Source organism: Halichoerus grypus, chromosome 8 (assembly GCF_964656455.1).
Source record: "Halichoerus grypus chromosome 8, mHalGry1.hap1.1, whole genome shotgun sequence".
NCBI classification, from domain to species: Eukaryota; Metazoa; Chordata; class Mammalia; order Carnivora; family Phocidae; genus Halichoerus; species Halichoerus grypus.
In genome coordinates, this window is record NC_135719.1 from 153,547 (window position 1) to 169,589 (window position 16,043).

A 16,043-nucleotide genomic window follows, 5' to 3' on the forward strand; every position below is an offset into this window, starting at 1 on the left:
TGCCTTTGGCTTCCAGAGCCCAGCAGGCTCCAGGCTTCAGCCACCCCCTACCAGTCTGCATTTCTTTTCTGATTTTGATTGATGGCGATCTTGTTTTTCAGCCTGGCTGTGACTTTTTAATTTACTGTATATATTTCACCTATTTATTGTTGCAGTTTGGAGAAGAGAGGACGCACTTGAACCTAAATTCTCCAAACCATCCCAAAGGGAAAGTCAACTACATTTCAAGAGCGTTCTTTTTAAAAGATCATATGTGGTCGTATCCGATTGTAGCAAGAGGACGACGGGGGAAGCGTTATGAAAGTAAGACTGCGAATCCTGGGGGAAGAAGGTGGCACTCTCCCAGATCCTGCCCTCCCGCTTGGTCCCACATATGATCTTTTAAAAAGAACCAGTTGTTCCGTTTGCCTGCTGGGACCCAGACAGGGGAGGAGGTGTGGGGCCGCGCGCTACGGAAATCACCGGAGGCCCTTTTAGGTCCCGGACTGAGGCTCTGGCCAAGTCCGAAGTAGGGCTGCCCCGGTGCTGATGCCTGTCCCGTGAAGTCCCGGCCCCGAGGGGAATAGTACTGATCCCAACACCCGGTGAGGACCACCGGGCTGGAGGAGGGGCTGCGTGCTCCCTTGAGTCACCTGAGCTGCCTCGGGTCAGCCCAGGTAGAAGGCCAAGGGGAGAAGGGGGGACGAGGGACGCAGGCGGCCCACTCCGGGCCCCATCCAGTCCCTTCAACTCTGCTCGCTTCCCCAGTTCCCCAAGCTAGGCCAGGGGACCCTGAGCTAGTCACCCTCCCCAATGCACCCACTTTTCCTAAGCGCCCCCCTTGTCTGCAGAGAGCCGAGCCCCACTCCAGCTGGCTCGCTCCCTACTCCCTGCGACGCCCCTTTCTTTCGGCAAACCCCAGGGTACGGACCCTCCCTGGGGCACAACGACGTGCCCGAACAGTGCGGGGACCCTGCGCCAGCGTCCCCGGGTCTCCCCACGGACGCGCGGGGCGGGCGCAGCCGGAGCAGGTGGGAGCCAGGCGGGGGCGAGAAACCGCGGCCGCAGGTCCCGGAGCCCCAGCCGGCCCCTCCCCTCCCCGAGTGGGCGGGGCTCACGGCGGCCGCCCCCGCGGGGCCCCGCCGCTCTGCCGGGTCCTAGTGCCCGCCGGCGGCGCCGTCAGACTCCGAGGCCGGCCCCCGCGCTCCCTGCCTGCTCGCGGCTCGCCGGCGCCGGGGTGCTCCGACAGCTGGGCTCGCCGCGGCTGCCTCTCCGGCCCCCGCCCGCCATGAGGAGTGCGCAGCCCCTGGTCCTTTTCTCCCTGGTTGCCCTTTGCCCGCGCGGTGAGTTCTTTTCGGGAAAGGAGGGAGGGGCGCCGGTCGCACCGCCCGGCTGCACTGGCCACAGGTGGGGGAGCCTGGGGGAGTGGCCCGAGGTCGTCCCGGCCGGGCGGGGGCGTGGGCGGGCTGAGCCCACTGGCCGAGGCCTCTGGGACGGGCCAGGGCGATGGGTCCCCGAGGCTTGGAGTGGGGACTGCCTCTCCTCCCTGTGCACCTGCCGGGCAGCCTCCGCGGCGAGAGCCTCGGGGCTGAGCCGGGGCTGCGTGGTACCGGCTCTGCACTGGCGCGAAGGGAGCCTGCGGGACAGCGGTGTCAGGTGCCAGTAGGCTCCTCACCGGCCAGGTGTAGACGCAGGGAGCACCCCCGCGGCTCGGCCTGGGAGGGAGGGCTCCACGCCGCTAGGGTAGAGATGGGGAAACTCGGCCCGGACCGGGAAGGGCTTGCCCAAATCGCCAGACCCGGAATGGTTTGCAGTGTGGGGCGTGTCTCCTAAGAAACACACTTCTAAGACACCACTGTCTCTGGTCACCCACCCTTGGGGCTGGGCTGGCTTGGACAGACAGCGTGGCGCAGCGTCAGGCTGGCGAAGTGGGGAGCGGCAGTCTCTGACACCTGAAAGGGAGACCCCATCCGCCCTTCCCAGGCAGAGCCCAGATGTGATGAGGGTCGCCTTCTCTGGGCCTCAGTCACCCGCCCCCCCACCCTCGCCCCGAGTTCCAAGGACCCTGAGCTCCTACTGTCTGGCCCAGGCTTGTCCTCTGAGTCCTGCTTAGCCCAGGAGACCAGGCGGGACTACATCTTCCTTGGACAGGACACAGCACTGGGGGTGTTGGAGGCAGGACTGCGAGGACATACAAGTTCCTATAGGGAAGTGCAGCTCTCACCAAAGATGGTGTCCCCACTCTGCGTGTGTCCTGGCTCTGTCACCACTTGCTGGGTGACCCCATGCCATTCCTTTCCTCTCTCCAGGCCTCAGTTTCCCCATCTGTTCTATAGGAATGATATGCCCTGCCTACATCCTTGGGGACTCAGATATGAGTCAGTGGCCGTGTCTCTAAAGCGCCGTCCTGGGGCCACTGGCATCAGGATTACCCCCTACAAATTCCTGGGCCCCACCCCAGCCTCAGAGATCTAAATCTCGGGAAATAGAGCCTGGGAACCTGGGTTTATACAAGCACCCAGGTGATTCTTACACATGACAGATAATATGTGGTGAGCTTTTCGTAAAAGGTAAAAATCTCGACCTTTAAAAAAAAAAAATCCAGAGCTGCCTTTTAATAAATACAAATCTCCTGTTCCTTTCCTCAGTGAAGGACACTCACCCCAAACTGAAAATCACTTTGCCTTCTGGATGCTGCCTGGCCAGGAGATGCTGTTGGTCTTTACCTTCTATGGTTTGTGTTCCAAAACAATAGCTATTATCTCTTGGTTTTCCCAATATTAGATTTTAAGATTATGCTTTGTCCAGCGGTACACACAGTCAGGACAGTGAGGGTTTGAGCTGCGGCTTCCCCCAGATGTTAACCCCTTCCTGCTCCCGAGCTGCCTTTCCAGAGAAGGCCTAGGAAGGCCAGGCCCTAGACACAGACAGCGCTGGCCCAGGACTCCTGAGAGCCACTGCGTCATGACTGACCCCTAGTGGTGGCCTCCCTGTTGAACTGTGTTGACCCCAGGGCTGGGACGTGACCCCCAGAGGTGCCCAGGAGGCTCCCCCCATTCTGGGCCACCCTTGTCATGGAGCGGGGACAGGCCCTTGTCTTTTGAACCCAGCAGGCCTCACAGACAGAAAGCAACAAATATGTGTTGTTCTGGGTTCCCGCTGCCTTTGGTGGTGGTGGGAGACCATTCCAGCCCACAGCAGCCCTGCTGGTCTTTCCCAGCCCCACCCCCTTACACGCACACACATACGAACGCAAACACAGGTGACAGCGGCACACACACTCAGCTATGGTTACCACGATGGCCTCTGCAGGGCAGTCTCCTTTTGGGGACGTTAGCAAGGGCAGGGCAGAAGGCACTGGGGCCCGGGAGGGCCCCTCTCTGAGGGAGGCTCTGAGACCTGGCTCTGCTCTGACCTGCTGGGGCTCCTCAAGTAAGTTCCTTCCCTCTTGGGTCTTAGTTTCCCCGGATGAGAAACAGGGAACGCACAAAATGGCCTGAGGTTTTCAGAACCCCCAACTCTGGAGCCCACAGCCTGTCCTCAGGATGGGGAGGGTCCCTCAGGCCAGGTGAAGGCCCAGGAGGCAGGACAGCCCCAAAGGTGAGCAGCCCGAGCGCCCCAGCCTGCAGAGCAGCCTTGACCTCTCAGGAACCTGGTGGACCAACCTCTGGGCTGCAGAGATGTGGGCTCCAGTCTCTCCCTGTCCTGTAGGACCAGGAGCTGCAGATTCTGACCCCAGACCGGCCTCAGAAATGCCAGAGGGGCTTGGGCAAGTGATACAGCCCACTTTCTGAAATGACGGGTCAGCCCAAATATACGCACTAGAGAGGCGCCGTGGGAGGGACCCAGCTTCAGCCTGGGGCTCCAGGCTGGCTTCTAGGGCATTCAGACAGCTTGCCTCTGGGAGGGGTCCAGGGTGTAAGAGGCAGAGCTCAGAATCTAGGCCACGCATCCAGAGGACTCCCTCTGGACAGCCCCAGGCAGTCTGGGGGAGGGGCAGCGGGCAGCAGGTGCACCCGGGAGCATCATTCACAAGGCACTAAATATTGCATCTGCTCCACACAGGCAGTGAGTCGGAAAGTGCACGGAGCAGGCTGGCGTGGCGCCAGCTCCCGTGCCCCTGTGTGCAGCCCAGCACCCACACAGGAGGCCACCTTGGACCCACTTCACAGGCCGTTCAGGCTCTGGGCCCCCGGGCCCCACCCAGAGGGAGGGATTTGGCAAAAAGCCAGCACTGGCCCTTCAGGGAAGGATGCCATCTGAATCCCACGCCCAGTGAGACCCAGCCCCTCCCCGGCAGCCCCACCCCCACCTCCTCAGCCCCCCTGTTCCCTGATCTTCTCCCACCTGCTCTCCTGACCAACACCACCTGCTCTGCCCATCTCCCCTCCCTGCTGCTGGGCTCTCCTGCTCAAGTGTCCTTGACCTTCCCCAGAGTCTCTTCCCACGGCACCACCCCCACCTCTGCCCTCAGCTGACACATCCTCCCAGAAGACACCAGGGTAAACAAGACCAGGTCCCTGAACCTCATCTTCACTCCCAGACGTGTGAAGGAGCTGGGACCAAGACCCACACCCCACTGAGCAAGAGATCCAGGCCTGTGGGAGCTCAGGGGGCCCAGGGGCAGGCCAGGCTTCTTGTGGGAGCTGCACCGGTTACGGCCCTGAGCCCACCCCTCTCCTTTTTTTTTTTTTTTTTAATTTTTTTTTTATTTATTTGAGACAGAGAGAGAGAGGGCGCGCAGGAGCAATGGGGGAGAGGCAGAGGAAGAGGGAGAAGCAGACTCCCCGCTGAGCAGGGAGCCCGACGCGGGGCTCGATCCCAGGACCTGGAGATCATGACCTGAGCTGAAGGCAGACGCTTAACCATCTGAGCCACCCAGGCGCCCCCCACCCCTCTCCTTTAAGCTCCGGACCAGGAGCCAACTGTCAGCTGGACCCCAACACTTTGCAGTCTGAGGGTCTTAACTCGGGAAACTCCCCGTGGTCAGTCTGTTCTCTCCCCGAGAACGTACCACCCTCCTCCCCGCTCTGCACACAAAACCCATGGTAGGATCCCTCCTCCGCTACACAGGAAACCGAGGCAGGAGTCACTTCTGGTGTTTGCTTGCTGTCATCCCCAGCACGTGGCACGGTGTCTGGCACAAGGCAGACAGACGTTTGATGGTTGGTGGCCTGGGGGCAACTCTGGCGAGAGAGTGCGCCCAAGGGCTCAGAAGTACGACCGTGAAGACAGGGTGGGGAGAGGAAAGCAGGAGGGATGGTGGAGCGCCGAGCGTCTGGGTGGGTCCGTGAGAAAAGATCAGGTTGAGGAGGGCAGGCTGGTACCAGGGCCAAAGGGCTCAGTCTGGGAGGCCTGAGAGGCTCGGGCGGGGAAGGCCCTGGTGAGGCCACAGCCACTGACTGTCGTGCCGCGTGGTGCGTGGCCGCAGGGGCAGAGTCGGGCAGGGACACCCGCAAGGGGATACGGGAAGAGCCCGGGCCGTGCTCCATGACCGGGGCTGGGGGCGGGGAGCGGGAGGATGGACGGATAGACTTGGGGTGCAGAGAGACTTGCAGGCAGCACCCCGTTTCTGGACACAGCGTCCGGGTGTGGGCTGCCCTTCATCCTAGTGGGAAGGGGAGGAAGGAGGGGCAGCCCGCCCCCGGCCCCTGTGCACCGGCCCCACTCTCCCCTTAGCGGCCAGCAGGGACGGCCCAGCAGGTCTGACCGTGTGTCTCCCCAGGGGACTGCCATGTGGCCAATGCAGAGGAGAGGCTTGTAGATGACCTTCTGAACAGAACCCGCTACAACAACCTGATCCGCCCGGCCACCAGCTCGGCCCAGCTCATCTCCATCCAGCTGCAGCTGTCCCTGGCCCAGCTCATCAGCGTGGTAGGTGCTGACCGCCCCCGTCCAGGCTGGGGGGCCAGAGTGCGGGGCTGGGGGCACCTCTGGCTTGCCCCAGACCTCTAGACCAGGTCAGATCGCTCGTCTGCTCCTTTTCCATATGCATATGTTCAGGAGTCCGCCTAAACTGGAGGCCCAACCGCCTCTGTGCTGTGAATCCTTGGTCCCGGAACTGCAGGCTGGCCTTGCGCTCCCGTCCTTGCTGGGCGAGCCCTGCCCGCTGCGTGCACACCAGTCCCACCGTTCAGGGCCCCTGCTAATCCCAGATCTCAACATCGATGAAAATGCTTTAACTTCAAGCCACAGAACATCCAAGTCCCAGTGGCCAAAACACTGAGAACACCCCGGCGAGAGCAGGCCAGTGTGTCAGTGCTGGTCAGTCAGTCAGGGACCCGGTGGTGCTAGAGCTCTGCGTCGCTGCCCGTGCCGGTCAGTCGGGGACCCGGCGGTGCCGGAGTTCTGGGTCGCTGTCCGTGCGGGTCAGTCGGGGACCCGGCGGTGCCGGAGTTCTGGGTCGCTGTCCGTGCTGGTCAGTCGGGGACCCGATGGTGTCAGAGTTTTAGGTCGCTGTCCGTGCCGATCAGTTGGGGACCCGGCGGTGCCGGAGCTCTGGGTCGCTGTCCGTGCCGGTCAGTCGGGGACCTGGTGGTGTCGGAGTTCTAGGTCACTGCCTGTACCGGTCAGTCGGGGACCCGGCGGTGCCGGAGTTCTGGGTCGCTGTCCGTAATGGCAGGATTCCGATCATCAGATGGCGGCCACAGGTCCAAACATAAAATGTCACGTAACAATGTCTGTGGCAGGAGCTCTCAGATCCTCTCTGTCCCAGAGACCTGCCCTGTGGACGAGCCCTGGATCCCTGAGCCTCAGCCACAGCTGGCCAGCAGGCCCGGAAGATCATGAGTGTCCGATACCGAACAAAGTCATGGTTCTCTTAACAAAGATGTGAAGGGGCAATGACCGCGGGGTGGGCGGCCAACAGGCCTGCCACGAACAGGTGGGCGTCCACCATGGCCATAAACTTCTCCTTGTCCTGGCAGCTCTACCCTATCATCGCCCTCCCTTAGCCTGCCCAACAGAGGCCCTCACGTCCCCCCTCTCGTCGGGGGACAGAGGAACGAGGCTGTGGGACCTGACGGGTACCGAGGCCCCGGTGCGGGGACAGGACCAGAGGCAGCCGCTGCCCGGGGGGGTGAGAGTCTGGACAGGTGAGGGCAGCCACCGCGGGCATGAGAAGGAGGAACAGCTTGCAGACTCCACAAGTAGGGCTGTCAGCTCCTGGTGTGTGGATGTGGGGCAGGGGTAGGGGTGCTGAGGTGCCGGGGAGCTCCCCCTCTCCCCTCCTCGTCTCTGAGCTGAGAGTGTCTGCAGGACCCACGGCCTATGGTTAACCTTCCCCGTGTGGCCTTCCCACAGCCCCATCCACGGGGTTGGAGCCTGCCCGGGAAGGAGCTGTGAGGGGAGCACTCTAGGGTACCGCGTCTGGTCGTGGGGAAGGAGGTAACGGGGGGGCTGAACCTCCTGAGGACAGGTGGCCCCCACAAACCCACCCCCTCCAAGCAACGCCCCCCAGAAGGCTTGGGAGGAGGGTCCCCTGGGAGGAAGCACAGCCAGACAATGCGGGAGGGGACGGACAGCCTGGGCTTTCTGTCCCTCTCCCCTCTGCAGGCCGCCTGGGAAGAACAAGGAGCCAGGCCAGGCTAGTGTTGGAGTTTACGGTGCAGCCAAAGGCGTTTTGCTTAACGGGGTGAGCCCAGCTGCCACTGCACGGCTGCTGCCCTGCTCAGGGGAAACAGGCAGGCGGCTGTGGTCGCACTTCCAGGCTAAGGCTGCCCCTGCCAGATCTACCCTGTGGGCCGTGGGAGGTCACAGAAGTTACCAGGAGGAGGAGGGCTCCCGCCCTATGCCGTTAGCGCGCTCCTGTGAGCGGTGATCACCCCGAACGCTGTACGGAGAATGTATTCAGTCCGAGGGTTTATTTCTTCTGTATTCCAGGATCTGGTTTTCCAGGAGGGAGGGTTATGGGCACGACCAGTTTAAAGATGGAAGTTTCCAGGGAGGAAGCAAGGAGTGTGTGCAGGCCCTCCCAAGAAGCTCCCTGGGGTGGCCAGGCCTTGAGCCATCCTCCTCGGGCGTGTTCTGCAGCCGCTGGGGAGGGACGGACAGGACTGAGACACAAGAGAATTCCTGAGTGATAGAGCCTGAATGGAGGTGGGCCATGTGGGTAATATATTTGCTCAAATGGATCAAACTGTTTGCTTAAAACCTATGCACTTCACTGTATATAAGTAAGTTTTACTGCAACTTAAAAAAAAAAAATGTTTTTAAAGACCGATGAAGGCGTTCAGTGTTGCAGACTAGCTTTTCCACAAGAACAACTAGAAAAGCTGTATAAAAATGCCTCCCACTCCATTAATCTGTGTGACAGTCTTGGAGAGCTCAGCCAGGACTCGAGGGACCAGATTCCAGGAGGTGACCCTCGGTCTATGGCGCTTTTCCCTGCCCATGATGACAGGTACATGGTAAAAGGCCGAGGGGCTGAGGAGAGGAGGGCAGCATGGTGGCTGTGAGGCTGGAGCCCAGCTGAGTGTCTGGTGCTCTCGCAGGGCTGGGGGCACATGCCAGCATTCGGGCCCCACGAGATGGGGAGACCCTGAAAAGACCACCTGTCAGAGTAAAAATGAATAAAAAATAGGCCAGCTCTCAAAACAACTAAACCTGCTGTGAACCAGCTCAGACACAGACTAGATGAAGGGGATCTGCCCCTCATCTATCTGCCATTATGCCAAAGTCAGTTCTCCCTGGAGGCCTATGAAAGCAGATAAAAATGCACTAGGCACACAGTAAGACAAGACAAAATGAAAAAAGACTGAGAGGAAAAAAAAAAAGGAAACAGACACACAGATGATTCGGATATTGGAATGATCAGACAAGAACTTTACACCAACTGCCGTTAACGTGGCAAATTTTATGTTATGTGCATTTTACCACTATGAAAAATAAATAAATTATAAAGAAACTTCGGGAGTTGGGGGGGAGGATGGAGGAGGGACACTGGGGGACATGGGGAAAGAGTGGGGGTTTTCAGCTTGAGAGGAGCCCTTTGAAAGGATCCCCTGGCTGCTGAGTAGAGACAGTGGGACGAAGACACACAGGGTGAGGAGGAGGACCAGCAGGGAGGAGGCCTGGGGGACGAGGAGGCGCGGGGTGAGGAGGAGGCCCGGGGGAGGAGGACCAGTGGGGAGGAGGCCCGGGTGAGGAGGAGGACTAGTAGGGAGGCGACTGCAGTTGTCCAGCTGGTGGATACTGCCGGCAGCCATGACAGAAGCAGACAAGTCTGAGATGCACGCAGAGGGTTCCATCTACAGGACACCCTGGGGGGTCAGAGAATGGGGTGCAGAGACTGCCCCCAGGTTTCTGGCCTATGGAGCTGCATGGCCGGGGGAAGCAATATCAGCAGAGGACCTGATCTGGGTGATGATCACAAGCTTTGTCCCAGACACGTGGGGTGTGAAATACCTCTGAGCCATCCCGGAGATGGTGGGTCAGCAGCTGGGCATGTGGTCCTGGAGCCCCGAGCCTTCTGTGTGATAACGTGGGGTCTGTGTGTGAAGGCTCCTCCCACCTGGTGAACGGATATCCCCGTTTCCCTCCCCAGAATGAGCGAGAACAGATCATGACCACCAATGTCTGGCTGAAACAGGTAAGTGTCCTGCAGTGTCCCCAGCCCAGGAGGCATTTCTTCCAGGGCCACCCCCTTGGTGGCTACGAGCCTCCAACTTACAGGGCTGTGCCTGTCTGCTCAGGAGTGGACCGACTACCGCCTGGCCTGGAACAGCTCCCGCTATGAAGGTGTGAACATCCTGAGGATCCCTGCAAAGCGCATCTGGCTGCCAGACATCGTGCTTTACAACAAGTGAGTGGCAGGGTTGGCCGAGGAGATGAGAGCCAGGCCAGGGCAGCAGGCCTGGACTCTGGGGGTCCTCGGGTCCTGAGGCCAGCCCTGGGCCTCATCTGTGCTTCACTCAGACCTCCAGGCAGTCAGGCTGGAAAAGGAAATGGGCAGACCCAGCACCCTCCATGGCAGGTGGGGCATTGGAGGCCCGGAGAAGGGGGGAGAGACTCACTCGCTCATTTGGGCACAGCTGGGCCCAGGGCCAGCATCTGGACCCCGAATCCAGTGCTCTTTCTGGTCTCCATCCTATCTTGTTGGCCCTCAGATGCTCTGTCAGTGTTGGGTGTTGGTAGCATCAATATCTTGGGTGGGTGGAGGGAGCGAGAGGGTCTCGTGGGGTCACAGTGTTCCCAGCAGAAGCATGAACCAAGTTCAGGTCCTTGCTGGACTGCTTCCTAGTTTTCTGACCTTTAAGAAGTCACTGAACTTCTCTGAGCCTCGGTTTCCCCATCTGTAAAATGGGGATCCTAGTAAAACCCACCTCTGATAACTGTGAGGCACATGGGAGCTCATCCACGTGAAGGGCACTCTGTGCCACGCAGGGGCCATGGAAAGTTGGCCTTTTCGGGGAGGGCGCCAGGGGCTGGAAGGATGGCCGCTGAGAAACGGTCCCGAGGGCTCTCTGGCAAGTTCCCCATGTTCTCCTCTCCGTGCCCCTAGCGCCGATGGAACCTACGAGGTGTCTCTCTACACCAACGTGGTGGTCCGCTCCAACGGCAGCATCTTCTGGCTGCCACCCGCCATCTACAAGAGCGCCTGCAAGATCGAGGTGAAGCACTTCCCGTTTGACCAGCAGAACTGCACCCTCAAGTTCCGCTCCTGGACCTACGACCACACGGAGATCGACATGGTGCTCAAGACCCCCACGGCCAGCATGGACGACTTCACCCCCAGCGGCGAGTGGGACATCGTGGCGCTGCCGGGCCGGCGGACCGTGAACCCGCAGGACCCCAGCTACGTGGATGTGACCTACGACTTCATCATCCGCCGCAAGCCGCTCTTCTACACCATCAACCTCATCATCCCCTGCGTGCTCATCACCTCGCTGGCCATCCTCGTCTTCTACCTGCCGTCCGACTGCGGCGAGAAGATGACTCTGTGCATCTCCGTGCTACTGGCGCTCACCGTGTTCCTGCTGCTCATCTCCAAGATCGTGCCGCCCACCTCCCTGGACGTGCCGCTCATCGGCAAGTACCTCATGTTCACCATGGTGCTCGTCACCTTCTCCATCGTCACCAGCGTGTGCGTGCTCAACGTGCACCACCGCTCGCCCAGCACGCACACCATGGCGCCCTGGGTCCGGCGCTGCTTCCTACACAAGCTGCCCACCTTCCTCTTCATGAAGCGCCCGGACAGCAGCCCCTCGAGGACCCCCCAGCCCAGCCAGCCTCGCCCGACCCGGTCCGAGGCCGCCTCCACCTTGGCCGCAGGCCCAGCCAGTGCCCCCAACCTCTACGGGAGCTCCATGTACTTTGTGAATCCCGCCTCTGCAGCCCCCAAGTCCCCGGCCGGCTCCGGGTCCGGCTCCGACGTGGCGGGCACGGCCCGGGGTTTCCGGCTGAGGTCTTCCGGGAGGTTCCGGCAGGATGTGCAGGACGCATTAGAGGGCGTCAGCTTCATTGCCCAGCACATGAGGAGTGACGACCAAGACCAGAGTGTAAGTCCCCAGCCCTGTCCCCGCCCCACTGCCCACAGCTCACTCACGGGACAGAGCGCCCAGACCCTTGGCTGGAGTGTGGAACCCAGACCTGAACTGTTTTATTGTAGCTCCAGGCATCAGGGAAGAGGAAGAAAGTGCCAAAGACCTGTTTTTTGTTTGTTTTGGGGTCCCCAAAAGCAGCCCTGAGTTGAGGGCCCAGGCAAAGGCAGTTCACCTGCGGAGTGAGCTCAGGAAGCTCAGGGAGGGCCCCGGGGAGACCGGGGAAGGCGGAGCAGGCTGCTCATGACTGCCATGGGCTCTGGGGGCTCTGAGGACGCAGGGGAGCACACACCCCTCGGCTCTCACCCCCGAGGCGGAGGGTGGCCCTGGGCAGTCCCTCCCCAGCTCATCCGGCCTCACGCTGGGGCACAGGAGGGGGGAGCCACGGGCACCCTGAGCCGGCGGCTGTCACTGGGCTGGAAGGGGACCTCAGTCTTGGGGATGAGGGTGGGCCGGGCACCGAGGGCACCTGCTCCCCTTGTCCCCCAGCTTGCCAACAAGCCACACAAACAGGACAGCTTTGGGAAGTACAGAAAAGCAGTTAGAACGTCACTGCTCGTACGGTGATAATGTGATGACAGATTTGCAAAGGGAGGTTACGTTTACTGTCACAGGACAAAGCCAGGGGCGCTAATGGAGAGGGTCTCCCAGGCCTCGCAGGCCGGGCTGGTGGTAACTGAACGCAGAGCAGGACGGCCCGGCCTAGAGACTTTCCCGCACGTGTCCGCAGCGGGCAGGAGGGCTGCTGAGTCACGGTGCTGCGGATGCTCTCATTTCAACACCTTACAGAGCAGACCCCCCGCCCGGCGGCCTGCAGCTGCGGGCAGAAGGAGGGCACAGCCTCGTGCTCACCTTGCGCCGGCCGCCTTCTCAGGGGAAAGCACGGGTTTCTGTTAGTTGGAGGGACACGAGCGGGCTGCAGAGGCTCCAGCACCACCCCGTGAAACAGGAAGAGCACGTAACCAACGGGACGTGGGATGGGAGCTCCTCGGAGCGCGGCCGGGGCCAGCAGCGCCGCCGGTTAGAAACACAGCCCGGCCTGGCCCGCACCGGACTCAGAGTCTGCATTTTCAGCAGACCCCACGTTACAGTCCAGCTCGAGAAGCACAGCTCTAGAAGACCATCAGATTTCACTTTTGGTTGTGCTTTCTTTTAAAACCATCCAGCAGCTCGGCATCAGCTAATCCCCTGGGTCCCGGATGCTGATACACAGTGCAGGGCCCTGCTGGCTACAGGGAACCTCGGGGTAACTGTTCACGGTCCGGCTCTGGGGCCACCAGGGCCGCGTTCTGAGTGAGCCCAGGCCTCTCTGGGGGGCCCCCTGAGCCTACACCTGTAACCCCTCCCCCGGGGCTCCAGGCACACATTCAGGCTGAGAAGCTGGTGTCCGTGCTCCTGGCTGAGCCGCCACCCGCCCTGAGCGCCCTCTTCTCAAGGTCCCCCCGCCCCGTGACACTCACATGCCTCCCGCCATTTCTAATTCAATCAAGCAAAAGCCTCTTGCGGGGAGCAACCAGGCGGGGTCCCCCATTATTACAATCACCATTTCCCCGAGCTCCGAGCACACACGGGGTGCTCTTGCAGGACTGGACCTACATCACTGCCAACCCCCCCCAGGAACCGTGGCAAGAGGCATGTACGCAAACCCCACTCCATGTCGGGGAGCACGAGGCTCAGAGACGCGCGCTGCCTGGCCCGGGGCCACACAGCTGGTGCAGACCAGAGCCACGACACAAGCAGATCTCTACGCCGTCCTGACACTTCCCTGCCTGCCCTGAGTGCACGCTGGCCGCCTTCCTCCAGCCCGGTTTGCCCCCTTCCGAGCACGGCTACCCCTCAGTCGGCCCAGGCCGTGGCTCAACTTCAGCACCCCCCATTAACTGGTCGCTGTAAATAGCACACAAATATAAAAAGAGGGGAAAAGTCACACACACCAAAAATACAGTCGTCTTAAATGAGGGCTGTCAAAATGAAACCCCAGAGAGCCGAGCAGAGGCCACACGGGGCACAGGCTGCACGGGGCCCGCCGGTCCTGGGGGGTGGAGGGGGACGCCTGACACGGGATCGCCCTGGAGGGGCCCCGACGAACTGGGTCACTGACGTCACCTCGTCCGCTGCTGCCCAAATTTCCAAGTCCAGAGCCTCTGCTGCGTTCAGGTCAGGCCACTCTCCAGCGGGGAACACGGGCAGAGGGGTCAGACGGGCCTGGGTTGGGGGTGGGGTGGGGGGGCGACAGACCAGGGTGCCCACGGTGGCTCTAGGACACGGGGGCCGGGGGAGGTGACGAAGCCGAGGGAGGCTGGTCTCCGTCCACAGTGTTAGGGAACTGAGCGGATTCCACAGCCAGGTTTCCAGGTGTCCTGCCCCCCACACAGCGAGGTGGGCCCCAAATCTTCCTTTCGGCAGAGCTCAGGCAGGAGGCTGGGGCTCAAAGTAAGAGAAGGGGACTCGCCATGATGTGGTTCTCCAGTCACACTGCTCAGCGTTAGTGGTATTACTATTACTAATGCTTCCATCTGTAGCTTCCTGTCCTCCCTGGTGCCTGTGGGGGTCGGGGGGGAGAGTCCTGCAATGCTGCGGGTGGGGGGTGCTGGGGGGATCCTGCAATGCTGCGGGTGTGAGTGGGGGAGAGTCCTGCAATGCTGCGGGGGGGGCACCGGGGGGGTCCTGCAATGCTGCAGGGGGGCAGCAATGCTGCGGGTGGGGGGTGCTGGGGGGGTCCTGCAATGCTGCGGGTGCGAGTGGGGGACAGTCCTGCAATGCTGCGGGGGAGCATCAGGGGGTCCTGCAATGCTGCGGGGGGGCAGCAATGCTGCGGGAGGGGTGCTGGGGGGGTTCTGCAATGCTGCGGGTGTGAGTGGGGGAGAGTCCTGCAATGCTGCGGGGGGGGGCGCCAGGGGGGTCCTGCAATGCTGCAGGGGGGCACCGGGGGGGTCCTGCAATGCTGCGGGGGGCAGCAATGCTGCGGGTGGGGGGTGCTGGAAGTGTCCTGCAATGCTGTGGGTGCAAGTTGGGGAGAATCCTGCAATGCTGCAGGTGGGGGGTACTGGGGGGGGGGTCCTGCAATGCTGCGGGTGCGAGTGGGGGAGAGTCCTGCAATGCTGCGGGTGGGGGGCGCCGGGGGGGTCCTGCAATGCTGCAGCTGGGGGGGTGGCCACAGCAGCCTAGGGGCTCCCTGGCCCACAGCGAGGGCCCTGCGTGGGGGAAGGAGAGCAGGGAGGTCTGGGCGCCCGTAACGGCCACTCTGTCTGCCTGCAGGTCGTCGAGGACTGGAAGTACGTGGCCATGGTGGTCGACCGGCTGTTCCTGTGGGTGTTTGTGGTTGTGTGTGTGCTCGGCACCGTGGGGCTCTTCCTGCCTCCCCTCTTCCAGACCCACACGCCCTCCGAGGGGTCCTAGTCTGTCCTGAGTGCCCAAGGGCCCCGGGGCTGCAGGGTGAGAGGACCCGAGTCCCTTGGCCGTCAACCCTGTCAAACAAACAGCCACAGCTGGGGGAGGGCAGGACGGAAGCAGGGGGCTGCCCTCGCTGAAGGGAAGCCCAGCAGCAGGGGCTTCGGACAGTGTGACTCCGGCCAATCTCTTTCCCTGCACTGGGGAGAAGGACGTGCCCGGAATCCTGCCCACATCCCGGCCCCACTGTCACCCCACTGCCCTCTGCTCCCCAGTCTTCTCTCAGACCCGCACACGCTTCAGGATTCTTTCCAGCTCGAAGCCTCTGCATTGGCTGCACCTTCATCCCCCGGCGCCCCCCACGCTCCCGCAGTGGCTGCAGCATCCAGTGCATCCTCTGTCCCCATGTCATGTCCCCGTCAGGCCTTCCCCAGTCACCCCGCCTTCCTCCAGCCCTCCTCGGGACCAGAATTCTCACTTGGTAGTGTGTCTGTTGTCCCCAGCTCAGCCACTCCAGTGTGAGCTCTGGGACGGCAGGAACCTGGTCCTTCGTGTTCGCTGCACAACCCCAGGGCCTAGGACAGCGCTCAGCACACAGCAGGTGCTTAATAAATGTCGAATGAACGAATGACTGACTCCTGTTCCTTCTTCAAGCTCAGATGCCCCCCCCCCCGCCCCAAGCAGCCGTCCCTGGCTCCCCTTCTGACAGAAGGACCCTCTCCGCCGCACTCCACAGCCCGGGACACCTGCTTCAGACCCAGGCCAGGCTGAGCTGTCCCCGCACCGATGCTCTGATTGGTCCTCCCGCTGGTTTCGCCCAGCACATGGCACGTGATAGGCTCTTAAAATACTTGGGCAACAGAGGACTTTTTTTAAATTCCGTTTTTTAAATTATACAATAAAATTGACTTTTTGTGTATTGTTCTCTGAATGTTCACACATGTGCAGATTCGTGTCAGCAGGACACGGGAGAGCCTGATCACCCAAACACCTCCCTCCCGGCCAGTCCCTGGCAAGCCCTGTGGGCCTCCCCATCACCAGGATCTGGTCTTCTCCAGATGCCATGCCCATGAACCACACAGTGTGCAACCTCCGGAGAGGGGGCAACTCTTGTCCCTCGACATAATGCCCTTG

General features: G+C 61.4%; 1 protein-coding gene across 1 annotated transcript; it reads left to right on the plus strand.

Moving 5' to 3' along the window:
* Window positions 1-1,195: 1,195 nt before the first annotated feature.
* CHRNB4 (cholinergic receptor nicotinic beta 4 subunit) lies at window positions 1,196-15,402 on the plus strand. The gene is made up of 6 exons (XM_036080872.2): window positions 1,196-1,322; window positions 5,705-5,853; window positions 9,524-9,568; window positions 9,672-9,781; window positions 10,481-11,477; window positions 14,778-15,402. The coding sequence occupies exons 1-6, from the start codon at window positions 1,268-1,270 to the stop codon at window positions 14,916-14,918; spliced, it is 1,497 nt and encodes a 498-aa protein (XP_035936765.1). The 5' UTR covers window positions 1,196-1,267; the 3' UTR covers window positions 14,919-15,402.
* Window positions 15,403-16,043: the final 641 nt, after the last annotated feature.